The 26,135-nt window shown below is 40.0% G+C and overlaps 1 protein-coding gene across 6 annotated transcripts in view; it reads right to left on the bottom strand.

The window, feature by feature from the left end:
* TPK1 (thiamin pyrophosphokinase 1) overlaps nt 1–26,135 on the bottom strand; it is a 355,980-nt gene that overhangs the window by 78,007 nt on the left and 251,838 nt on the right. For 5 of the 6 annotated variants that reach the window (XM_073238288.1, XM_073238285.1, XM_073238283.1 and 2 more), the window contains one exon: nt 10,568–10,679. The exons of the other annotated variant lie outside the window; for it this stretch is intronic. In XM_073238288.1, the coding sequence (XP_073094389.1) occupies nt 10,568–10,679 (112 nt within the window). The remainder of the gene's footprint in view (nt 1–10,567; nt 10,680–26,135) is intronic. 6 annotated transcript variants of the gene reach the window in all.

Below are 26,135 nucleotides of genomic sequence, written 5' to 3'. Positions count from 1 at the left end.
AAATGAATAGTCTAACATCACAATTATTAAAACTGGAAAAAGAAGAACAAATGAGGCCTAAAGTCAGCAGAAGGAGGGACATAATAAAGATCAGAGAAGAAATAAACAAAATTGAGAAGAATAAAACAATAGCAAAAATCAACGAAACCAAGAGCTGGTTCTTTGAGAAAATAAACAAAATAGATAAGCCTCTAGCCCAACTTATTAAGAGAAAAAGAGAGTCAACACAAATCAACATAATCAGAAATGAGAATGGAAAAATCACGACAGACTCCACAGAAATACAAAGAATTATTAAAGACTACTATGAAAACCTATATGCCAACAAGCTGGAAAACCTAGAAGAAATGGACAACTTCCTAGAAAAATACAACCTCCCAAGACTGACCAAGGAAGAAACACAAAAGTTAAACAAACCAATTACAAGCAAAGAAATTGAAACAGTAATCAAAAAACTACCCAAGAACAAAACCCCGGGGCCGGACGGATTTACCTCGGAATTTTATCAGACACACAGAGAAGACATAATACCCATTCTCCTTAAAGTGTTCCACAAAATAGAAGAAGAGGGAATACTCCCAAACTCATTCTATGACGCCAACATCACCCTAATACCAAAACCAGGCAAAGACCCCACCAAAAAAGAAAATTACAGACCAATATCCCTGATGAATGTAGATGCAAAAATACTCAATAAAATATTAGCAAACAGAATTCAACAGTATATCAAAAGGATCATACACCATGACCAAGTGGGGTTCATCCCAGGGATGCAAGGATGGTACAACATTCGAAAATCCATCAACATCATCCACCACATCAACAAAAAGAAAGACAAAAACCACATGATCATCTCCATAGATGCTGAAAAAGCATTTGACAAAATTCAACATCCATTCATGATAAAAACTCTCAGCAAAATGGGAATAGAGGGCAAGTACCTCAACATAATAAAGGCCATCTATGATAAACCCACAGCCAGCATTATACTGAACAGCGAGAAGCTGAAAGCATTTCCACTGAGATCGGGAACCAGACAGGGATGCCCACTCTCCCCACTGTTATTTAACATAGTACTGGAGGTCCTAGCCACAGCAATCAGACAAAACAAAGAAATACAAGGAATCCAGATTGGTAAAGAAGAAGTTAAACTGTCACTATTTGCAGATGATATGATACTGTACATAAAAAACCCTAAAGACTCCACTCCAAAACTACTAGAACTGATATCGGAATACAGCAAAGTTGCAGGATACAAAATCAACACACAGAAATCTGTAGCTTTCCTATACACTAACAACGAATCAATAGAAAGAGAAATCAGGAAAACAATTCCATTCACCATTGCATCAAAAAGAATAAAATACCTAGGAATAAACCTAACCAAGGAAGTGAAAGACTTATACTCTGAAAACTACAAGTCACTCTTAAGAGAAATTAAAGGGGACACTAATAAATGGAAACTCATCCCCTGCTCATGGCTAGGAAGAATTAATATCGTCAAAATGGCCATCCTGCCGAAAGCAATATACAAATTTGATGCAATCCCTCTCAAATTACCAGCAACATTCTTCAATGAATTGGAACAAATAATTCAAAAATTCATATGGAAACACCAAAGACCCCGAATAGCCAAAGCAATCCTGAAAAAGAAGAATAAAGTAGGGGGGATCTCACTCCCCAACTTCAAGCTCTACTACAAAGCCATAGTAATCAAGACAATTTGGTACTGGCACAAGAACAGAGCCACAGACCAGTGGAACAGATTAGAGACCCCAGAAATTAACCCAAACATATATGGTCAATTAATATTTGATAAAGGAGCCATGGACATACAATGGCAAAATGACAGTCTCTTCAACAGATGGTGCTGGCAAAACTGGACAGCTACATGTAGGAGAATGAAACTGGACCACTGTCTAACCCCATATACAAAGGTAAACTCAAAATGGATCAAAGACCTGAATGTAAGTCACGAAACCATTAAACTCTTGGAAAAAAACATAGGCAAAAACCTCTTAGACATAAACATGAGTGATCTCTTCTTGAACGTATCTCCCCGGGCAAGGAAAACAACAGCAAAAATGAGCAAGTGGGACTACATTAAGCTGAAAAGCTTCTGTACAGCGAAAGACACCATCAATAGAACAAAAAGGAACCCTACAGTATGGGAGAATATATTTGAAAATGACAGATCCGATAAAGGCTTGACGTCCAGAATATATAAAGAGCTCACACGCCTCAACAAACAAAAAACAAATAACCCAATTAAAAAATGGGCAGAGGAACTGAACAGACAGTTCTCCAAAAAAGAAATACAGATGGCCAAGAGACACATGAAAAGATGCTCCACATCGCTAATTATCAGAGAAATGCAAATTAAAACTACAATGAGGTATCACCTCACACCAGTAAGGATAGCTGCCATCCAAAAGACAAACAACAACAAATGTTGGCGAGGCTGTGGAGAAAGGGGAACCCTCCTACACTGCTGGTGGGAATGTAAATTAGTTCAACCATTGTGGAAAGCAGTATGGAGGTGCATCAAAATGCTCAAAACAGACCTACCATTTGACCCAGGAATTCCACTCCTAGGAATTTACCCTAAGAACGCAGCAATCAAGTTTGAGAAAGACAGATGCACTCCTATGTTTATCGCAGCACTATTTACAATAGCCAAGAATTGGAAGCAACCTAAATGTCCATCTGTAGATGAATGGATAAAGAAGATGTGGTACATATACACAATGGAATACTACTCAGCCATAAGAAGTGGAAAAATCCAACCATTTGCAGCAACATGGATGGAGCTGGAGAGTATTATGCTCAGTGAAATAAGCCAAGCGGAGAAAGAGAAATACCAAATGATGTCACTCATCTGAGGAGTATAGGAACAAAGGAAAAACTGAAGGAACAAAACAGCAGCAGAATTACAGAACCCAAAAATGGACTAACAGGTACCAAAGGGAAAGGAACTGGGGAGGATGGGTGGGCAGGGAGGGATAAGGGGGGGGAAGAAGAAGGGGGGTATTAAGATTAGCATGCATGGGGGGGAGGGAGAAAGGGGAGGGTGGGCTGCACAACACAGAGAGGACAAGTAGTGACTCTACCACATTTTGCTAAGCTGATGGACAGTAACCGTAATGGGGTTGTTAGGGGGGACCTGATATAGGGGAGAGCATAGTAAACATAGTATTCTTCATGTAAGGGTAGATTAAAAATTAAAAAAAAAAAAAAAAAAAGAAAGAAAGAAAGAAAGAAAAGGGGATTACTCGTTAACAGGATAAAACTATTGGTAAATCAAAGATCAACGCATGCTTTAAATATCCTTAATGTTGATCACTTAAAGGGTGTCAGATGATCAGCTATGGAGGTACTCTTTTCTGATAATATTCCTTTCTCTTAATTAAAAAAAAAAAAAAAAAGCAGTTCCTGTGTGCTGACCTCCAATGAGTTCTGCACAGTGGTATAGAGGGCATGTCAAAGTGTGGGCAAAGGGTCTGTTTGTTTCTACGCAGAAGATCAAGGCATAGCTTGGATACCCAGAAAATGAAATAAGATACGATATGAGGAGGAGCTTCCGGCATCAGCACTCTCTGGAGGACTCGTGCCGGGGGATGACCATCAAAAAGCCTCCACAGGGATCCGGACGATGCTGCGGTTGTGGCTGCATCCAGCCCACCGTCTCCTGGACTTGCCATAAGAAGGAGGAGGGAGATGTCTAGGCTGGCATGTGCATACAGTGAGACAACGAATTTGACTGGATCTGTACTGTTGGAACTCAACCAGGAGTTGGGAGGGGTGCAAGTTGTAGCACCCCAAAATCTCATGACTATAGACTATCTATGGTTAAAAGAACATATGGGATGTGAACAGATCCCAGAAATGGGCTGCTTTAATTTGTCTGATGGTTCAAGTACAGTTGGACAATATCCATCATATCATAGATAACTTTTCACAAATGCCTAGGGTGCCTAAATGGTTTTCTTGGCTTCACTGGAGATGGCTGGTAATTATAGATTTGCTTTGTTTATGTCACCGTATTCCTATTATGTTAATATGTGTGTGCAAATTAGTTAGTAGTTTAAAACCTATACATACTTAAGGTACTATACAAGAAGATATGTCAAAGAAATAATCAATCCTCCCAAGTTTCCTTCATATGCTACATCTATAGCTTTTCTTCTTCCTTCCTAATTACAAACCTTAAATAAAATTCGTGCCTCATATCGAATTTACCGAGTATCATAATTCCTCCAGGTGGTAAAGATACCTCGAGACAAGTGCTGGGCATAGAAGCCACAGGGCATAAATCTGCAAAGAAGTAAAAAGCTAACCTTTGCAAACAATATGGCTTCTCTCTCACTTACCAACTTTACATTTCCCTGTATGGCCCCGGAAGATGACTGGTTAGCCAGAGACGGGTAAGATTCCTCAAGGGAGGAACAACCTAAGACAGGCACAGTCGCAGGGGGGCCATCAGGTGAGAATTTGGGGATCAACAGAGGTGAGGCTCAGAACCTCACCCCCCCTGCTTTGAGAGAAATCTTCTGCATCCGTGGATGTCTTGCTGCCCTTGTCTAGCCTGGATTAATACTTAGTCCATAGGCACACACCTGATCATCTGATCATCTACATTTGCCTTCTTACAGCACTAAACTATGTTTTCTACCTTTATCTTGCATCTACCTACCACTTCAGCATTTTATTAAAAATAAAAATAATAATAATAATAGGAGAAATGTGGGATCAACATATAAATCAAGTACAAAAATCAAATGAATATTCATATTTGACCTGATGGTTTATAGGTCATATTGCATGATCAAAACCGAAAGTTTCTGTGATGAATGCCCTTGTACTGTTCACCATGTAAGAATTTATTCACTCTGTAAGAATTCGTTCACCATGTAAGAACTTGTTCGTTATGCTTCAGAAGATTGGAGACTGACGAGAATTAGGCTTGAGATGGATTAATGATTGTACATTGAGCAATGACCCCCCTATACTGAATTTTATTGTTGTTAACAACCATTTGATCAATAAATATGAGAGATGCCCTCTCAAAAAAAAAAAATAAATAAATAAAAAAATAAAAATAAAAATAAAAATAATAATAATAATAGGAGAAATGTGGGATCAACATATAAATCAAGTACAAAAATCAAACGAATATTCATATTTGACCTGATTGTTTATAGGTCATATTGCATGATCAAAACCGAAAGTTTCTGTGATGACTGCCCTTGTACTGTTCACCATGTAAGAATTTATTCACTATGTAAGAATTCGTTCACCATGTAAGAACTTGTTCGTTATGCTTCAGAAGATTGGAGACTGACGAGAATTAGGCTTGAGATGGATTAATGATTGTACATTGAGCGTTGACCCCCCTATACTGAATTTTATTGTTGTTAACAACCATTTGATCAATAAATATGAGAGATGCCCTCTCAAAAAAAAAAAAAAAAAAAAAAAAAAAAAAGCAAACAATAAAAAAAAAAAAAAAAAAAAAAAAAAAAAAAAAAAAACTGTTTTCTCATATTTTTTTTCTTTCAAAACTCTTTCACTCAGGTTAGATTTGAATCACTTTTAGTCAATGCTATTAAATTATTTCATTTTGTCATTTATGTCTATACTGCTTTGAAAAAAACACAAAAGGGGGGGAACAATGGACACATAATTTCAAATTTGATCTGAGTGTTACAAATAAGAAGCCTGGGCAAATGGAGGGCAACTCAATTTAGTATTTTTCTTAGACAAAAGCATAGAGAAGTTAAAAGTTCTATCCCTTGGAATTTTAATTTTTCTCCCTAATTACTTCTCGTTCCTACCATTTTTTCCTCTTTCCTATCATCTTTGTTTCCCCTGCCTGCAGTTACCTTCCTCTTGTCTTCCCTTTACCCTGAATTCATTTTAGTGATTTTTTAAAAGCAGCAACTTATTTTACATGGACAGTCTTTAATTTACTAATTGGAAAAAAGGAAAAGTAGCATTGAACACTTGAATTCAAACTGAATTGAGTGCATCTATCTTTAATAACGTGAATTGGGCAAATCTCTAACCAGAGCTTTGAACTGCCATGTCCTTATCTAAGAAATGGGGTTATATGAAAAATCTCCAGAACTGATGAACACCAACTATCAGAGCTAGAGAAAACCAACTAGAATAAAATAAAGGTTACACTAAAACATATTGTAGTAAAACTGTAGAACATCAAAGAAACAAGTAAGTTTCTGAAGAACAGTTAAGAGACAGATTGTAGACAAGTAAGAATTGGATTGACTGTGGATTCTTCAATAACAACAGGAATATGGCTGCGAGAAAGTTAAACTAAGTTTACATAAGTAGCTGAACAGTTTGACAACACGTTAGAGAGAAGGCATTTTTTGATAGAAGAGCAGACTTTTACTACTCTTGCTCATCCTCTTCTTCCTCACTGACAGAAGCTGTTTGATTTAGGGTGACACAGTCCTCAGGCGGCACATTCCAGCCTCCTTTGCAGCTAGGGCAGCTCTCTGACAGTTCTGGCCACTGAGGCAGAGAGGATCAGAAGCGGGCAGGGTCTCTGAGAATCGGGAATCTCTGCTGCCTGCCTGCTCAGCCTCTGCTGCCCTCTGTTCTTTCCTCCTTTCCGATGCTGAACAGGAATACAGATAGAGTTGCAATGGATTTCTTGCAATTTTGAAGCAAAGACTGAGGAAACTGTGGAAACCTTGTACCCTAACTACTTACCTCTGTACTTTGTTACATGGGGGAAAAGAAAAAGACTTTTTTGAAAGCTACTGTTTCAGTTAGTCATAAATGAATACAACCCTACTTGTCACAGACTGAAGAGGAAAGAAACATAATTACTCATAAAAATATGACTATCTATGGAAAACCCAAGTGAATCTATAGTCAACTTTTAGAAACAGATGTGTTCAGCAATATATTAATATACTAAAATCAATTGTATGTCTACATACCACCGATGAACTCAGAAAATGTAATTTAAAAAAGGTATAACTTAACAATAGCAACACAATATACATGGTTTCTAGAAAGAAATCTTACATAAGATGGGCAAGATCTTATGGACAAAATTTAAAAGCTGCTGAAAGCAACTAAAAATGGGAAGACAAATTATGTTTATAGATGGGGAGACAATTTCATACAGAAATTTTCTGCCCCAACTGTTCTATTCTCCCCCAACTAGTCTACAAATTACACATAATTCCAGTAAAAAATAAATCAGAATTATGTGTGTGACACTTGTCAAGCTATTGCTAACATTTAGGAAGAGCAAAAAGCCAGGAATAGCCACAAAAATTTTGAAGAAAAAGGTGGGAGACTCATCTCGCCACATTTCAATATTTACTATACAGCTCTGGTAATTAAGGTAGTTTAGTATCAGGAGAGGAAGAAGTATGTAAGCCCAGGAAACAGACTAGAGATTCAAGAACATACCCACGAAGACGAAAGCTTACAGCTCACTGTAAGTCACTGGAGAAAGGGTGGCACATGACGCTAGGGCAACTGGTTACCCTAAGGAAGAAAATGAGGCCCCTAACTCATGCTGTACACAAAAATCAATTCCAGGTGAAAGAAAAGACCTAAAAATAAAACTTGAATCTAAAACATGAGAACATCGTTATGATCATGGGGACTGGAAAGATGACTTAAGGCATAGAAATGACAAGTCTTAAAGAAAAAGACTGATAATTTGACTATCTTAAACGTAATGACCTTGTACATAGAAACACACTATAAACAAATGGAAAAGGCACAGTACAGCCAGGAAGACGATAATTAGGATCTGAAGAGCCTCTAAGAATTAACAAGAACATAACAAATGATCCAATGGCTAAATGGGCAAAAGGAAATAGCAATCCACAGAAGAGGAAATTGCATGGTATTAACAGCGAACACATGCTTTCCCTCACCAGCGATCAGACACCACAAGGCAGTATCACTGACATTCACCCGATTGTCAATCTGACAATACCAAGAAGCTGCTGAGGAGGTGGAGCATAGGACTCCTGGCTGGTGTGCACTGGATGTTCACTGCTGGAGCACACGGCACGCCGCATACGGGGAGGATGCTCTTAGCGGTGATGCAGCTATTGTACTCAAGGGCTGTTTTACTTCCCAAGCCTAGAGAAACTCTTGTACCAGACTCATGTCATAGAATACCCACAGCACGCAGCTATGAAACCCAAGACTGCTATACAGGCAGCTCCAATAATAGTCGGAAAGTTTCACTTCTGGGTGATGGACACACAGGCACCTTGCATGTATTTTAAAGACACTGTGATGAGAGATATTGCAAATTGAAATGGGTAACTGACTATTTGCAGAAGTTCTCACATGGTATTGTAGAATGGGTGAAGGCTGGGAGAGAGCAAGCCTTAGAAATTAAAAAACAAAACAGAACATATCAAAAGCCTGAGGAAGGTTTTGATACGTTTCCTTACAGGGACTTGCTTATTCTCCTGGCCCAAGAGTGGGCCGTCTCTGAGGAAGTTAATGCAGCTCCTTTCTCTTCTCCAGCCCAGCCGTGCCTGTTACTGTATAGGTGTGGCTGACACACGGACCCTGACCTTGGGCTCCGCGTTCACAGACGGGAACACTGAGTGGGGCTGGGGCCCTCTCTGTGACAGAAATCTACCCCCCTCCTCCAGTCAACATGGTATTCAGTTTACTACTTTTTAATGAGGTGACAGCACCTATCAGAAGCCCCCATTAGCACATTTAACAACCGGCGAAACACTGTCTCAACTCTGCTGCTTACCATACTCCGCGGAGTTGCTACTTATTTTCATAAAATTGTAGAGAAAAAAGTAATTACTTCAAAAGTCAGGGCCACCTGTGAACACAAAAGTATGTACTCATGTGTAGCATTCTGGCAAGATCAAAGCACTATCAGAGGGAGGAAGGTCACAAAAGCTGCCCTCACCATACCAAAGGGCCCCTCCCAGGGCAGACTTAATAGGCGTGATGAGAACGTGCGTGCTCCTGTGGGCCACAAGCAGCAGCAGCTGTCCTGGAGAGCCCTGAAGAACCGTGCCCGCCCTCTGATTCTCTCCCGCTACTGCACGGTGAAGGCTGCCGGGGCAGCAGCCCATTCTGCCACCTTCTCCCCACTGGGCTTGGTGCCCCTCCTGCCTCAGCGCCAGCCCTGGAAAGCGACGTCACTGTGAGATCCAGAAGAGGTTCGCCTGGTAAGCTGCCCCACCACTGTCTAGATCAGATCCTCGGAGAGAAAGGGAACTAACTCTAAGAAGGAAGGACAACACTTGTTTAGGGCCGAAAATGTTTTCCAAAGAGCATCTAATGGGAGCTTGTGTCAATTTTGGCCGAATAGCTTCAAAGCCTGTCACGTACTTTATGCACCCGAGCAGGTATGTTCCTACTGCCCTTTCAAATTCTGATGAGCTGTCCAGACATGGGTGTCACATATCTTTAGTTTTTCCTAATTGTTTCAGCAGTGGCTCATAGGAAGGTCTTTTAAAATATCTTTCAAATGATTTATTTCTTGAAATATTATTTCCTTGTGGGAACCTAAAAGTTTTTTACATGTTATAAAGCAATGCCATGGTTTCATACTTCACTTTTTATAGCCTTAGAGGTGTTGGTCAATTAGGAGATAATCCCATTGACATTCAGTGGAAATTCTTTGATTTAATTCTGGTTATTCATAAAGAGACTAGAGTTGATCCATTTCACACCCGATGGTTTCCTTTGGAATCAGCATTATTTCATCAAGAGATCTACCTCATTCTTTTCTTTCTTTCAAAAGAGACAGTTTTAGTATCCCTAGGACCTACCACAGTTAATAAATACTGAAAAACATCTTAAAAGTTGGTAAGAGCTGCAAATTTGTAAAATCTCAGCAGTTTAACTGTGAAAAGAACTTGCTACTTTAGTTAGACTAGCTGCTTCTCTGGAAAACTAAAGTAGGTTTCATGAAGAGCATTGGACAGAGTTCTTGGATTCAACACCGAAGTACAGTCAATAAAAGAAAAAACTGGGCTTCATCAAAATTATATCAATGAATTTAGTTAACTAAATTTCAAAAAATAAAGAGATAAGCCAAAGACTCTGAGGAAATATCTGCAAGTCATGTATGTGGTCAAGGACTTGTATCTGGAATATAAAAAGATTCTTACAACTCAGCCTAAAAAGAGAAATAATGCAATTAAAATATGGGCAAATGATGTTTAGACACTACTCCAAAGAAAATGTATAAATGATCCATAAGCCTGTGAAAAGATGTTCGACATCACTAGACATCAGGAAAAAGCATATAAAAACCACAGTGAGATTCTACTTCATCACCAAGAGGACGATGTGTCAAAAAAAAAAATAACAAGTGTTGATGAGAATGTGGAAAAACTGGAAACCTCACACATCACTGGATGGAATATAAAATGGCACAGCTGCTTTGGAAAACAGTGTGGTGGTTCCTTGAAAGGTTAAGTTACCATATAACCCAGCAATTCTACTTCTAAGTGTATACCAGAGACAAAAGAAAACAGAAAAGAAAAAAAAAAAACACTTCCCTTTGTCCAAGGGTTCTACTTACTGAGGTTCCACTTGAGGCCTGTAGTTGTAACATGATTGCAAGGCTGTCCCACAGGAATGAGGCCACACCAGTCACCTTCCATTCCAGTGCGTACATGCAACCTGTGCTTTCCCTGCAGCAGAGAAGGAATGACTGTGAAGATGGGGAAGACAAACGTGCACTGAAGCCCCCGCTGCACGCACCAGGGACCATCCTGGGGACTGCACGTGGTTTGTCACACTTAATCCTGAATAAATGTATGTAGTTTGTGCTGAATAATCCTAGGAATTTTCACCTGCCTTAATCCTGTGGCAATTTTTTTTTTTGAGAGGGCATCTCTCATATTTATTGATCAAATGGTTGTTAACAATAATAAAATTCTGTATAGGGGGGTCAATGCTCAATGCACAATCATTAATCCATCTCAAGCCTAATTCTCGTCAGTCTCCAAACTTCTGAAGCATAACGAACAAGTTCTTACATGGCTAATGAATTCTTACATAGTGAATAAGTTCTTACATGGTGAACAGTACAAGGTGAACACAGAAACTTTCGGTTTTGATCACGCATTATGAACTATAAACAATCAGGTCAAATATGAATATTTGTTTGATTTTTTTTTTTTGTTGTTGTTGCTTTTTTTTTTTTTTTTTTTTTTTTGAGAGGGCATCTCTCATATTTATTGATCAAATGGTTGTTAACAACAATAAAATTCAGTATAGGGGGGTCAATGCTCAATGTACAATCATTAATCCATCTCAAGCCTAATTCTCGTCAGTCTCCAATCTTCTGAAGCATAACGAACAAGTTCTTACATGGTGAACGAATTCTTACAGAGTGAATAAATTCTTACATGGTGAACACTACAAGGGCATTCATCACAGAAACTTTCGGTTTTGATCATGCAATATGACCTATAAACCATCAGGTCAAATATGAATATTCATTTGATTTTTGTACTTGATTTATATGTTGATCCCACATTTCTCCTATTATTATTATTATTTTTATTTTTAATAAAATGCTGAAGTGGTAGGTAGATGCAAGATAAAGGTAGAAAACATAGTTTAGTGCTGTAAGAAGGCAAATGTAGATGATCAGATGATCAGGTGTGTGCCTATGGACTAAGTATTAATCCAGGCTAGACAAGGGCAGCAAGACATCCACGGATGCAGAAGATTTCTCTCAAAGCAGGGGGGGTGAGGTTCTGAGCCTCACCTCTGTTGATCCCCAAATTCTCACCTGATGGCCCCCCTGCGACTGTGCCTGTCTTAGGTTGTTCCTCCCTTGAGGAATCTTACCCGTCTCTGGCTAACCAGTCATCTTCCGGGGCCATACAGGGAAATGTAAAGTTGGTAAGTGAGAGAGAAGCCATATTGTTTGCAAAGGTTAGCTTTTAACTTCTTTGCAGATTTATGCCCTGTGGCTTCTATGCCCAGCACTTGTCTCGAGGTATCTTTACCACCTGGAGGAATTATGATACTCGGTAAATTCGATATGAGGCACGAATTCTATTTAAGGTTTGTAATTAGGAAGGAAGAAGAAAAGCTATAGATGTAGCATATGAAGGAAACTTGGGAGGATTGATTATTTCTTTGACATATCTTCTTGTATAGTACCTTAAGTATGTATAGGTTTTAAACTACTAACTAATTTGCACACACATATTAACATAATAGGAATACGGTGACATAAACAAAGCAAATCTATAATTACCAGCCATCTCCAGTGAAGCCAAGAAAACCATTTAGGCACCCTAGGCATTTGTGAAAATTTATCTATGATATGATGGATATTTTCGAACTGTACTTGAACCATCAGACAAATTAAAGCAGCCCATTTCTGGGATCTGTTCACATCCCATATGTTCTTTTAACCATAGATAGTCTATAGTCATGAGATTTTGGGGTGCTACAACTTGCACCCCTCCCAACTCCTGGTTGAGTTCCAACAGTACAGATCCAGTCAAATTCGTTGTCTCACTGTATGCACATGCCAGCCTAGACATCTCCCTCCTCCTTCTTATGGCAAGTCCAGGAGACGGTGGGCTGGATGCAGCCACAACCGCAGCATCGTCCGGATCCCTGTGGAGGCTTTTTGATGGTCATCCCCCGGCACGAGTCCTCCAGAGAGTGCTGATGCCGGAAGCTCCTCCTCATATCGTATCTTAGTTCATTTTCTGGGTATCCAAGCTAGGCCTTGATCTTCTGCGTAGAAACAAACAGACCCTTTGCCCACACTTTGACATGCCCTCTATACCACTGTGCAGAACTCATTGGAGGTCAGCACACAGTAACTGCTTTTTTTTTTTTTTTTTTTAATTAAGAGAAAGGAATATTATCAGAAAAGAGTACCTCCATAGCTGATCATCTGACACCCTTTAAGTGATCAACATTAAGGATATTTAAAGCATGCGTTGATCTTTGATTTACCAATAGTTTTATCCTGTTAAGGAGTAATCCCCCTTTTCTTTCTTTCTTTCTTTTTTTTTTTTTAATTTTTAATCTACACTTACCTGAAGAATACTATGTTTACTATGCTCTCCCCTATATCAGGTCCCCCCTAACAACCACATTACGGTTACTGTCCATCAGCTTAGCAAAATGTGGTAGAGTCACTACTTGTCCTCTCTGTGTTGTGCAGCCCACCCTCCCCTTTCTCCCTCCCCCCCATGCATGCTAATCTTAATAACCCCCTTCTTCTTCCCCCCCCTTATCCCTCCCTGCCCACCCATCCTCCCCAGTTCCTTTCCCTTTGGTACCTGTTAGTCCATTTTTGGGTTCTGTAATTCTGCTGCTGTTTTGTTCCTTCAGTTTTTCCTTTGTTCCTATACTCCTCAGATGAGTGAAATCATTTGGTATTTCTCTTTCTCCGCTTGGCTTATTTCACTGAGCATAATACTCTCCAGCTCCATCCATGTTGCTGCAAATGGTTGGATTTTTCCACTTCTTATGGCTGAGTAGTATTCCATTGTGTATATGTACCACATCTTCTTTATCCATTCATCTACAGATGGACATTTAGGTTGCTTCCAATTCTTGGCTATTGTAAATAGTGCTGCGATAAACATAGGAGTGCATCTGTCTTTCTCAAACTTGATTGCTGCGTTCTTAGGGTAAATTCCTAGGAGTGGAATTCCTGGGTCAAATGGTAGGTCTGTTTTGAGCATTTTGATGCACCTCCATACTGCTTTCCACAATGGTTGAACTAATTTACATTCCCACCAGCAGTGTAGGAGGGTTCCCCTTTCTCCACAGCCTCGCCAACATTTGTTGTTGTTTGTCTTTTGGATGGCAGCTATCCTTACTGGTGTGAGGTGATACCTCATTGTAGTTTTAATTTGCATTTCTCTGATAATTAGCGATGTGGAGCATCTTTTCATGTGTCTCTTGGCCATCTCTATTTCTTTTTTGGAGAACTGTCTGTTCAGTTCCTCTGCCCATTTTTTAATTGGGTTATTTGTTTTTTGTTTGTTGAGGCGTGTGAGCTCTTTATATATTCTGGACGTCAAGCCTTTATCAGATCTGTCATTTTCAAATATATTCTCCCATACTGTAGGGTTCCTTTTTGTTCTATTGATGGTGTCTTTCGCTGTACAGAAGCTTTTCAGCTTAATGTAGTCCCACTTGCTCATTTTTGCTGTTGTTTTCCTTGCCCGGGGAGATATGTTCAAGAAGAGATCACTCATGTTTATGTCTAAGAGGTTTTTGCCTATGTTTTTTTCCAAGAGTTTAATGGTTTCGTGACTTACATTCAGGTCTTTGATCCATTTTGAGTTTACCTTTGTATATGGGGTTAGACAATGGTCCAGTTTCATTCTCCTACATGTAGCTGTCCAGTTTTGCCAGCACCATCTGTTGAAGAGACTGTCATTTTGCCATTGTATGTCCATGGCTCCTTTATCAAATATTAATTGACCATATATGTTTGGGTTAATTTCTGGGGTCTCTAATCTGTTCCACTGGTCTGTGGCTCTGTTCTTGTGCCAGTACCAAATTGTCTTGATTACTATGGCTTTGTAGTAGAGCTTGAAGTTGGGGAGTGAGATCCCCCCTACTTTATTCTTCTTTTTCAGGATTGCTTTGGCTATTCGGGGTCTTTGGTGTTTCCATATGAATTTTTGAATTATTTGTTCCAATTCATTGAAGAATGTTGCTGGTAATTTGAGAGGGATTGCATCAAATTTGTATATTGCTTTCAGCAGGATGGCCATTTTGACGATATTAATTCTTCCTAGCCATGAGCAGGGGATGAGTTTGCATTTATTAGTGTCCCCTTTAATTTCTCTTAAGAGTGACTTGTAGTTTTCAGAGTATAAGTCTTTCACTTCCTTGGTTAGGTTTATTCCTAGGTATTTTATTCTTTTTGATGCAATGGTGAATGGAATTGTTTTCCTGATTTCTCTTTCTATTGATTCGTTGTTAGTGTATAGGAAAGCTACAGATTTCTGTGTGTTGATTTTGTATCCTGCAACTTTGCTGTATTCCGATATCAGTTCTAGTAGTTTTGGAGTGGAGTCTTTAGGGTTTTTTATGTACAGTATCATATCATCTGCAAATAGTGACAGTTTAACTTCTTCTTTACCAATCTGGATTCCTTGTATTTCTTTGTTTTGTCTGATTGCCGTGGCTAGGACCTCCAGTACTATGTTAAATAACAGTGGGGAGAGTGGGCATCCCTGTCTGGTTCCCGATCTCAGTGGAAATGCTTTCAGCTTCTCGCTGTTCAGTATAATGCTGGCTGTGGGTTTATCATATATGGCCTTTATTATGTTGAGGTACTTGCCCTCTATTCCCATTTTGCTAAGAGTTTTTATCATGAATGGATGTTGAATTTTGTCAAATGCTTTTTCAGCATCTATGGAGATGATCATGTGGTTTTTGTCTTTCTTTTTGTTGATGTGGTGGATGATGTTGATGGATTTTCGAATGTTGTACCATCCTTGCATCCCTGGGATGAACCCCACTTGGTCATGGTGTATGATCCTTTTGATATACTGTTGAATTCTGTTTGCTAATATTTTATTGAGTATTTTTGCATCTACATTCATCAGGGATATTGGTCTGTAATTTTCTTTTTTGGTGGGGTCTTTTCCTGGTTTTGGTATTAGGGTGATGTTGGCTTCATAGAATGAGTTTGGGAGTATTCCCTCTTCTTCTATTTTGTGGAACACTTTAAGGAGAATGGGTATTATGTCTTCTCTGTGTGTCTGATAAAATTCCGAGGTAAATCCGTCCGGCCCCGGGGTTTTGTTCTTGGGTAGTTTTTTGATTACTGTTTCAATTTCTTTGCTTGTAATTGGTTTGTTTAACTTTTGTGTTTCTTCCTTGGTCAGTCTTGGAAGGTTGTATTTTTCTAGGAAGTTGTCCATTTCTTCTAGGTTTTCCAGCTTGTTGGCATATAGGTTTTCATAGTAGTCTTTAATAATTCTTTGTATTTCTGTGGAGTCTGTCGTGATTTTTCCATTCTCATTTCTGATTATGTTGATTTGTGTTGACTCTCTTTTTCTCTTAATAAGTTGGGCTAGAGGCTTATCTATTTTGTTTATTTTCTCAAAGAACCAGCTCTTGGTTTTGTTGATTTTTGCTATTGTTTTATTCTTCTCAATTTTGTTTATTTCTTCTCTGATCTTTATTATGTCCCTCCTTCTGCTGACTTTAGGCCTCATTTGTTCTTCTTTTTCCAGTTTTAATAATTGTGATGTTAGACTATTCATTTGGGATTGTTCTTCCTTCTTCAAGTGTGCCTGGATTGCTATATACTTTCCTCTTAAGACTGCTTTCGCTGCATCCCACAGAAGTTGGGGCTTAGTGTTGTTGTTGTCATTTGTTTCTATATATTCCTTGATCTCTATTTTGATTTGTTCATTGATCCATTGATTATTTAGTAGCATGTTGTTAAGCCTCCATGTGTTTGTGAGCCTTTTTGTTTTCTTTGTAGAATTTATTTCTACTTTCATACCTTTGTGGTCTGAAAAATTGGTTGGTAGAATTTCAATATTGTGGAATTTACTGAGGCTCTTTTTGTGAGCTAGTATGTGGTCTATTCTGGAGAATGTTCCATGTGCACTTGAGAAGAATGTATATCCTGTTGCTTTTGGATGTAAAGTTCTATAGATGTCTATTAGGTCCATCTGTTCTAGTGTGTTGTTCAGTGCCTGTGTGTCTTTACTTATTTTCTGCCCGGTGGATCTATCCTTTGGGGTGAGTGGTGTGTTGAAGTCTCCTACAATGAATGCATTGCAGTCTATTTCCCTCTTTAGTTCTGTTAGTATTTGCTTCACATATGCTGGTGCTCCTGTATTGGGTGCATATATATTTAGAATGGTTATATCCTCTTGTTGGACTAAGCCCTTTATCATTATGTAGTGGCCTTCTTTATCTCTTGTTACTTTCTTTGTTTTGAAGTCTATTTTGTCTGATATTAGTACTGCAACCCCTGCTTTCTTCTCACTGTTGTTTGCCTGAAATATGTTTTTCCATCCCTTGACTTTTAGTCTATGCTTATCTTTGGGTTTAAGGTGAGTTTCTTGTAAGCAGCATATAGATGGGTCTTGCTTTTTTATCCATTCTATTACTCTATGTCTTTTGATTGGTGCATTAAGTCCATTTACATTTAGGGTGACTATTGAAAGATATGTACTTATTGCCATTGCAGGCTTTAGATTCGTGGTTACCAAAGGTTCAAGGTTAGCTTCTTTAGTATCTTACTGCCTAACTTAGCTCGCTTATTGAGCTGTTATATACACTGTCTGGAGAGTCTTTTCTTCTCTCCCTTCTTATTCCTCCTCCTCCATTCTTCATATGTTGTGTGTTTTGTTCTGTGCTCTTTTTAGGGGTGCTCCCATCTAGAGCAGTCCCTGTAGGATGCCCTGTAGAGGTGGTTTGTGGGAAGCAAATTCCCTCAGCTTTTGCTTGTCTGGGAATTGTTTGATCCCACCATCATATTTAAATGATAGTCGTGCTGGATACAGTATCCTTGGTTCAAGGCCCTTCTGTTTCATTGCATTAAGTATATCATGCCATTCTCTTCTGGCCTGTAGGGTTTCTGTTGAGAAGTCTGATGTTAGCCTGATTGGTTTTCCTTTATAGGTGACCTTTTTCTCTCTAGCTGCCTTTAAAACTCTTTCCTTGTCCTTGATCCTTGCCATTTTAATTATTATGTGTCTTGGTGTTGTCCTCCTTGGATCCTTTCTGTTGGGGGTTCTGTATAATTCCATGGTCTGTTCGATTATTTCCTCCCCCAGTTTGGGGAAGTTTTCAGCAATTATTTCTTCAAAGACACTTTCTATCCCTTTTCCTCTTTCTTCCTCTTCTGGTATCCCTATAATACGAATGTTTTTCCTTTTGTATTGGTCACATATTTCTCTTAGTGTTGTTTCATTCCTGGAGATCCTTTTATCTCTCTCTATGTCAGCTTCTATACGTTCCTGTTCTCTGGCTTCTATTCCTTCAATGGCCTCTTGCATCTTATCCATTCTGCTTATAAATCCTTCCAGGGATTGTTTCACTTCTGTGATCTCTTTCCTGACATCTGTGATCTCCTTCCGGACTTCATCCCACTGCTCTTGCATTTTTCTCTGCATCTCATCCCACTGCTCTTGCATTTTTCTCTGCATCTCATCCCATTGCTCTTGCATTTTTCTCTGCATCTCTGTCAGCATGTTCATGATTTTTATTTTGAATTCTTTTTCAGGAAGACTAGTTAGGTCTGTCTCCTTCTCAGGTGTTGTCTCTGTGATCTTTGTCTGCCTGTAGTTTTGCCTTTTCATGGTGATAGAGATAGTTTGCAGAGCTGGTACAAGTGACCGCTGGAAGAGCTTCCCTTCTTGTTGGTTTGTGGCCTTCCTCTCCTGGGAGAACAGCGACCTCTAGTGGCTTGTGCTGGGCAGCTGTGCGCAGACAGGGCTTCTGCTTCCTGCCCAGTTGCTTTGGGGTTTATCTCCGCTGTTGCTGTGGGCTTGGCCTGGCTGGGGCTGTTCCTCCAAAATGGTGGAGCCCCGTTGGAGGGGGAGCAGCCAGGAGACTATTTATCTCCGTAAGGGGCCTCTGTGCTCCCTGCTGCCCAGGGGGTTAGAGTGCCCAGAGATCCCCAGATTCCCTGCTTCTGGTCTAAGTGACCTGTCCTGCCCCTTTAAGATTTCCAAAAAGCACTCTCCAAACCAAAACAACAGCAGCAACAATGAGAGAGGGAACAGAAAGAAAGAGAAAAAAAAAAGGAAAAAAAGGGGAAAAACAAGCGATTTTTTTTTTTTTTTTTTTGTCCTCAGGTGCCGGTCCCAGGCACCCGCTCACTGGTCCTGCTGCCCTGTCTCCCTAGCACCAGGGTCCCTGTCCTTTCAAGGCTTCCAAAAAGCACTCACCCACCGGTCCCGCAGGGAAGGAACGCTCAATATTCTTGGTCCTCAGGCACTGGTCCCACGCACCCGCTCACCAGTCCCGCCGCCCTGCCTCCCTAGCACCGGGGTCCCTGTCCCTTCAAGGCTTCCAAAAAGCACTCGGCAAAAAGAGAGAAAAAAAAGGGGAAAAACGCGCGATTTCTTCCGTCCTCAGGTGCTGGTCTCAGGCACCCACCCACCGGTCCCACAGGGAAAAATGCAGGATATTCTTTGTCCTCAGGTGCCGGTCCCAGGCACCCGCTCACCAGTCCCGCCACCGTGCCTCCCTAGCACTGGGGTCCCCGTCCCTTCAAGGCTTCCAAAAAGCGCTCGCCAAAAAGAGAGAAAAAAAAAAAGGGGAAAAACGCGCGACCTCCTCCGTCCTCAGGCACCGGTCTCAGGCACCCGCCCCCAGGTCTCGCAGGGAGAAACGCGGGATATTCTTTGTCCTCCGGCGCCGTTCCCAGGCACCTCCTCACCGGTCCCGCCACCCTGCCTCCCCAGCAACGGGGGCCCGTCCCTCTAAGGCTTCCAAAAAGCGCTCGCCAAAAAAAAAAAAAAAAACCGCTCCGGTTTCTCTCCACCCGCCGGGAGCCGGGGGGAGGGGCGCTCGGGTCCCGCCGGACTGGGGCTTGTATCTTACCCCCTTCACAAGGCGCTGGGTTCTTGCAGGTGTGGATGTAGTCTGGATGTTGTCCTGTGTCCTGTGGTCTCTATTTTAGGAAGATTTTTCTTTGTTATATTTTCATAGCTCTATGTGTTTTTGGGAGGAGATTTCCACTGCTCTACTCACGCCGCCATCTTGGCTCCGCCCCCCTATTTGTTTGATTTTTATACTTGATTTATATATGGATCCCACATTTCTCCCTTTATTATTATTATTATTATTTTTTTAATAAAATGCTGAAGTGGTAGGTAGATGCAAGATAAAGGTAGAAAACATAGTTTAGTGTTGTAAGAGAGCAATTGTATATGATCATGTGTGTGCCTGTAGACTATGTGCTAATCCGAGCTAGACAAGGGCAATAAAACATCCACGGATGCAGAAGATTTCTCTCACAACAGGGGGGGGTGAGGTTCTAAGCCTCACCTCTGTTGTTCCCCGATTTCTCACCTGATGGCCCCCCTGCTACTGTGTCTGTTTTAGGTTGTTCCTCCCTTGAGGAATCTTACCCGTCTCTGGCTAACCAGTCATCTTCCGGGGCCATACAGGGAAATGTAAAGTTGGTAAGTGGGAGAGAAGCCATATTGTTTGAAAAGGTTAGCTTTTTACTTCTTTGTAGATTTATGCCCTGTGGCTTCTATGCCCAGCACTTGTCTTGAGGTATCTTTACCACCTGCAAGAATTATGATACTCGGTAAATTCGATATGAGGCACGAATTCTATTTAAGGGTTGTAATTAGGAAGGAAGAAGAAAAGCTATAGAGATAGCATATGGAAGAAAACATGGGAGGATTGATTATTTCTTTGACATATCTTCTTGTAGAGTACCTTAAGCATGTATAGGTTTTAAACTACTAACTACCTTGTGCACACACATATTAACATAATAGGAATACAGTTACATAAACAAAGCAAATCTATAATTACCAGCCATCTCCAGTGAAGCCAAGAAAACCAGTTAGGCACCCTAGGCATTTGTGAAAATTTGTCTATGATATGAGGAATATTGTCCAACTGTACCTGAACAGTCTGAGAGAAATCAGACAAATTAAAGCAGCCCATTTCTGGGTTCTGTTCACCTCCCATATGTCCTTTTAACCATAGATAGTCTATAGTCATGAGATTTTGGAGTGCTACACCTTGCACCCCTCCCAACTCCTGGTTGAGTTCCAACAGTACAGATCCGGTCAAATTCGTTGTCTCACTGTATGCACATGCCAGCCTAGACATCTCCCTCCTCATTCCAATGGCAAGTCCAGGAAACGGTGGTATGGATGCAGCTACAACCGCAGCATCGCCCAGATCCCTGTGGAGGCTTTTTGATGATCATCCCCCGGCACGAGTCCTCCAGAGAGTGCTGATGCCGGAAGCTCCTCCTCATATCGTATCTTAGTTCATTTTCTGGGTAGCCAAAATAGGCTTTGATCTTCTGCATAAAAACAAACAGACCCTTTGCCCACACTTTGACATGCCCTCTATACCACTGTGTAGAACTCATTGCAGGTCAGCACACAGGGACTGCTTTTTTTTTTTTTTTTATTAAGAGAAAGGAATATTATCAGAAAAGGGTACCTCCATAGCGGATCATCTGACACACTTTAAGTGATCAAAATTAAGGACATTTAAAGCCTGTGTTAATCTTTGATTTACCAATAGTTTTATCCTATCAAGGAGTAATCCCCCTTTTCTTTCTTTCTTTTTTTTTTTTAATCTTTAATCTACACTTACATGAAGAATACAACGTTTACTATGCTCTCCCGTATACCAGGTCCCCCCTAAAAACCACATTACACTTACTGTCCATCAGCATAGCAAAATGTTGTAGAATCACTACTTGTCCTCTCTGTGTTGTACAGCCCTCCCTCCCCTTTCCCCCTCCCCCCCATGCATGCTAATCTTAATACCCCCTTTCTTCTTCCCCCCCTTGTCCCTCCCTGCCCACCCATCCTCCCCAGTTCCTTTCTCTTTGGTACCTGTTAGTCCATTTTTGGGTTCTGTACTTCGCTGCTGTTTTGTTCCTTCAGTTTTTCCTTTGTTCTTATATTCCTCAGATGAGTGAAATCATTTGGTGTTTCTCTTTCTCCGCTTGGCTTATTTCACTGAGCATAATACTCTGCAGCTCCATCCATGTTGCTGCAAATGGTAGGATTTTTCCTCTTCTTATGGCTGAGTAGTAGTCCATTGTATATATGTACCACATCTTCTTTATCCATTCATCTACCAATGGACATTTAGGTTGCTTCCATTTCTTGGCAATTGTAAATAGTGCTGCGATAAACATAGGGGTGCATCTGTCTTTCTCAAACTTGATTGCTGCGTTCTTAGGGTAAATTCCTAGGAGTGGAATTCCTGGGTCAAATGGTAGGTCTGTTTTGAGCACTTTGATGAACCTCCATACTGCTTTCCACAACGGTTGAACTAATTTACATTCCCACCAGCAGTGTAGGAGGGTTCCCCTTTCTCCACAGCCTCGCCAACATTTGTTGTTGTTTGTCTTTTGGATGGCAGCCATCCTTACTGGTGTGAGGTGATACCTCATTGTAGTTTTAATTTGCATTTCTCTGATAATTAGCGATGTGGAGCATCTTTTCATGTGTCTGTTGGCCATCTGTATTTCTTTTTTAGAGAACTGTCTGTTCATTTCCTCTGCCCATTTTTTAATTGGGTTATTTGTTTTTTCTTTGTTGAGGCGTGTGAGCTCTTTATATATTCTGGATGTCAGGCCTTTATCGGATCTGTCATTTTCAAATATATTCTCCCATACTGTAGGGTTCCTTTTTGTTCTATTGATGGTGTCTTTCTCTGTACAGAAGCGATTCAGCTTAATGTAGTCCCACTTGCTCATTTTTGCTGTTGTTTTCCTTGCCCGGGGAGATATGTTCAAGAAGAGGTCACTCATGTTTATGTCTAAGAGGTTTTGGCCTATGTTTTTTTCCAAGAGTTTAATGGTTTCATGACGTACATTCAGGTATTTGATCCATTTTGAGTTTACCTTTGTATATGGGGTTAGACAATGATCCAGGTTCATTCTCCTACATGTAGCTGTCCAGTTTTGCCAGCACCATCTGTTGAAGAGACTGTCATTTTGCCATTGTATGTCCATGGCTCCTTTATCAAATATTAATTGACCATATATGTTTGGGTTAATTTCTGGAGTCTCTAATCTGTTCCACTGGTCTGTGGCTCTGTTCTTGTGCCAGTAACAAATTGTCTTGATTACTATGGCTTTGTAGTAGAGCTTGAAGTTGGGGAGTGAGATCTCCCCTACTTTATTCTTCTTTTTCAGGATTGCTTTGGCTCTTCGGGGTCTTTGGTGTTTCCATATGAATTTTTGAATTATTTGTTCCAGTTCATTGAAGAATGTTGCTGGTAATTTGATAGGGATTGCATCAAATTTGTATATTGCTTTGGGCAGGATGGCCATTTTGATGATCTTAATTCTTCCTAGCCATGAGCAAGAGATGAGTTTCCATCTGTTAGTGTCCTGTTTAATTTCTCTTAAGAGTGACTTGTAGTTTTCAGGGTATAGGTCTTTCACTTCTTTGGTTAGGTTTATTCCTAGGTATTTTATTCTTTTTGATGCAATTGTGAATGGAATTGTTTTCCTGATTTCTCTTTCTATTGGTTCATTGTTAGTGTATAGGAAAGCTACAGATTTCTGTGTGTTAATTTTGTATCCTGCAACTTTGCTGTATTCCGATATCAGTTCTAGTAGTTTTGGAGTGGAGTCTTTAGGGTTTTTTATGTACAGTATCATATCATCTGCAAAGAGTGACAATTTAACTTCTTCTTTACCAATCCGGATTCCTTGTATTTCTTTGTTTTGTCTGATTGCCATGGCTAGGACGTCCAGTACTATGTTAAATAACAGTGGGGAGAGTGGGCATCCCTGTCTTGTTCCCAATCTCAGAGGAAATGCTTTCAGCTTCTCGCTGTTCAGTATAATGTTGGCTGTGGGTTTACCAGATATGGCCTTTATTATGTTGAGGTACTTGCCCTCTATTCCCATTTTGCTGAGAGTTTTTATCATGAATGGATGTTGAACTTTGTCAAATGCTTTTTCAGCATCTATGGAGATGATCATGTGGTTTTTGTCTTTCTTTTTGTTGATGTGGTGGATGATGTTGATGGATTTTTGAATGTTGTACCATCCTTGCATCCCTGGGATGAATCCCACTTGGTCATGGTGTATGATCCTTTTGATATGCTGTTGAAGTCTGTTTGCTAATATTTTGTTGAGTATTTTTGCATCTACATTCATCAGGGATATTGGTCTGTAATTTTCTTTTTTGGTGGGGTCTTTGCCTGGTTTTGGTATTAGGGTGATGTTGGCTTCATAGAATGAGTTTGGGAGTATTCCCTCTTCTTCTATTTTGTGGAACACTTTGAGGAGAATGGGTATTATGTCTTCTCTGTGTGTCTGATAAAATTCTGAGGTAAATCCGTCTGGCCCCGGGGTTTTGTTCTTGGGTAGTTTTTTGATTACCGTTTCAATTTCTTTGCTTGTAATTGGTTTGTTTAACTTTTGTGTTTCTTCCTTGGTCTCTCTTGGGAGGGTGTATTTTTCTAGGAAGTTGTCCATTTCTTCTAGGTGTTCCAGCTTGTTGGCATATAGGTTTTCACAGTAGTCTTTAATAATTCTTTGTATTTCTGTAGAGTCTGTTGTGATTTTTCCCTTGTCATTTCTGATTATGTTGATTTGTATTGATTCTCTTTTTCTCTTAATAAGTGTGGCTAGAGGCTTATCTATTTTGTTTATTTTCTCAAAGAACCAGCTCTTGGTTTTGTTATTTTTGCTATTGTTTTATTCTTCTCAATTTTGTTTATTTCCTCTCTGATCTTTATTATGTCCCTCCTTCTGCTGACTTTAGGCCTCATTTGTTCTTCTTTTTCCTGTTTCGATAATTGTGATGTTAGACTATTCATTTGGGATTGTTCTTCAAGTGTGCCTGGATCGCTATATACTTTCCTCTTAAGACTGCTTTTGCTGCGTCCCACAGAAGTTGGGACTTTGTGTTGTTGTTGTCATTTCTTTCTATATATTCCTTGATCTCTATTTTAATTTGTTCATTGATCCATTGATTATTTAGAAGCATGTTGTTAAGCCTCCATGTGTTTGTGAGCCTTTTTGTTTTCTTTGTAGAATTTATTTCTAGTTTTATACCTTTGTGGTCTGAAAAATTGGTTCGTAGAATTTCAATATTTTGGAATTTACTGAGGTTCTCTTTGTGAGCTAGTATGTGGTCTATTCTGGAGAATGTTCCATGTGCAGTTGAGAAGCATGTATATCCTATTGCTTTTGGATGTAGAGTTCTGTAGATGTCTATTAGGTCCATCTGTTCTAGTGTGTTGTTAAGTGCCTGTGTGTCTTTACTTATTTTCTGCCCGGTGGATCTCTCCTTTGGGGTGAGTGGTGTGTTGAAGTCTCCTAAAATGAATGCATTGCAGTCTATTTCCCTCTTTAGTTCTGTTAGTATTTGTTTCACAATTGCTGGTGCTCCTGTGTTGGGTGCATATATATTTACAATGGTTATATCCTCTTGTTGGACTGAGCCCTTTATCATTATGCAGTGTCCTTCTTTATCTCTTGTTACTTTCTTTGTTTTGAAGTCTATTTTATCTGATATTAGTAGTGCAACCCCTGCTTTCTTCTCACTGTTGTTTGCCATATGCTTTTCCATCCCTTGACTTTTAGGCTGTGCATGTCTTTGGGTTTGAGGTGAGTTTCTTGTAAGCAGCATATAGATGGGTCTTGCATTTTTATCCATTCTGTTACTCTGTGTCTTTTGATTGGTGCATTAAGTCCATTTACATTTAGGGTGACTATTGAGAGATATGTACTTATTGCCATTGCAGGCTTTAGATTCGTGGTTACCAAAGGTTCAAGGTGGGCTTCTTTAGTATATTACTGCCTAACTTGGCTCGCTTATTGAGCTGTTATATACACTGTCTGGAGATTCTTTTCTTCTCTCCGTTCGTATTCCTCCTCCTCCATTCTTCATGTTGTGTGTTTTGTTCTGTGCTCTTTTTAGGGGTGCTCCCATCTAGAGCAGTCCCTGTAAGATGTCCTGTAGAGGTGGTTTGTGGGAAGCAAATTCCCTCAGCTTTTGCTTTTCTGGGAATTGTTTAATCCCACCATCATATTTAAATGATAGTCGTGCTGGATACAGTATCCTTGGTTCAAGGCCCTTCTGTTTCATTGCATTAAGTATATCATGCCATTCTCTTCTGGCCTGTAGGGTTTCTGTCAAGAAGTCTGATGTTAGCCTGATGGGTTTTCCTTTATAGGTGACCTTTGTCTCTCTAGCTGCCTTTAAAACTCTTTCCTTGTCCTTGATCCTTGCCATTTTAATTATTATGTGTCTTGGTGTTGTCCTCCTTGGATGCTTTCTATTGGGGGTTCTGTGTGTTTCCGTGGTCTGTTCGATTATTTCCTCCCCCTGCTTGGGGAAGTTTTCAGTAATTATTTCTTCTAAGAGACTTTCTATCCCTTTTCCTCTTTCTTCTTCTTCTGGTACCCCTATAATACAAATATTATTCCTTTTGGA

The sequence above is a fragment of the Manis javanica genome, chromosome 6 (genome assembly GCF_040802235.1).
Source record: "Manis javanica isolate MJ-LG chromosome 6, MJ_LKY, whole genome shotgun sequence".
NCBI lineage: Eukaryota > Metazoa > Chordata > Mammalia > Pholidota > Manidae > Manis > Manis javanica.
The sequence above is the reverse complement of the archived record's forward strand: the minus strand, read 5'-3'. Positions and strand labels throughout refer to the sequence as shown.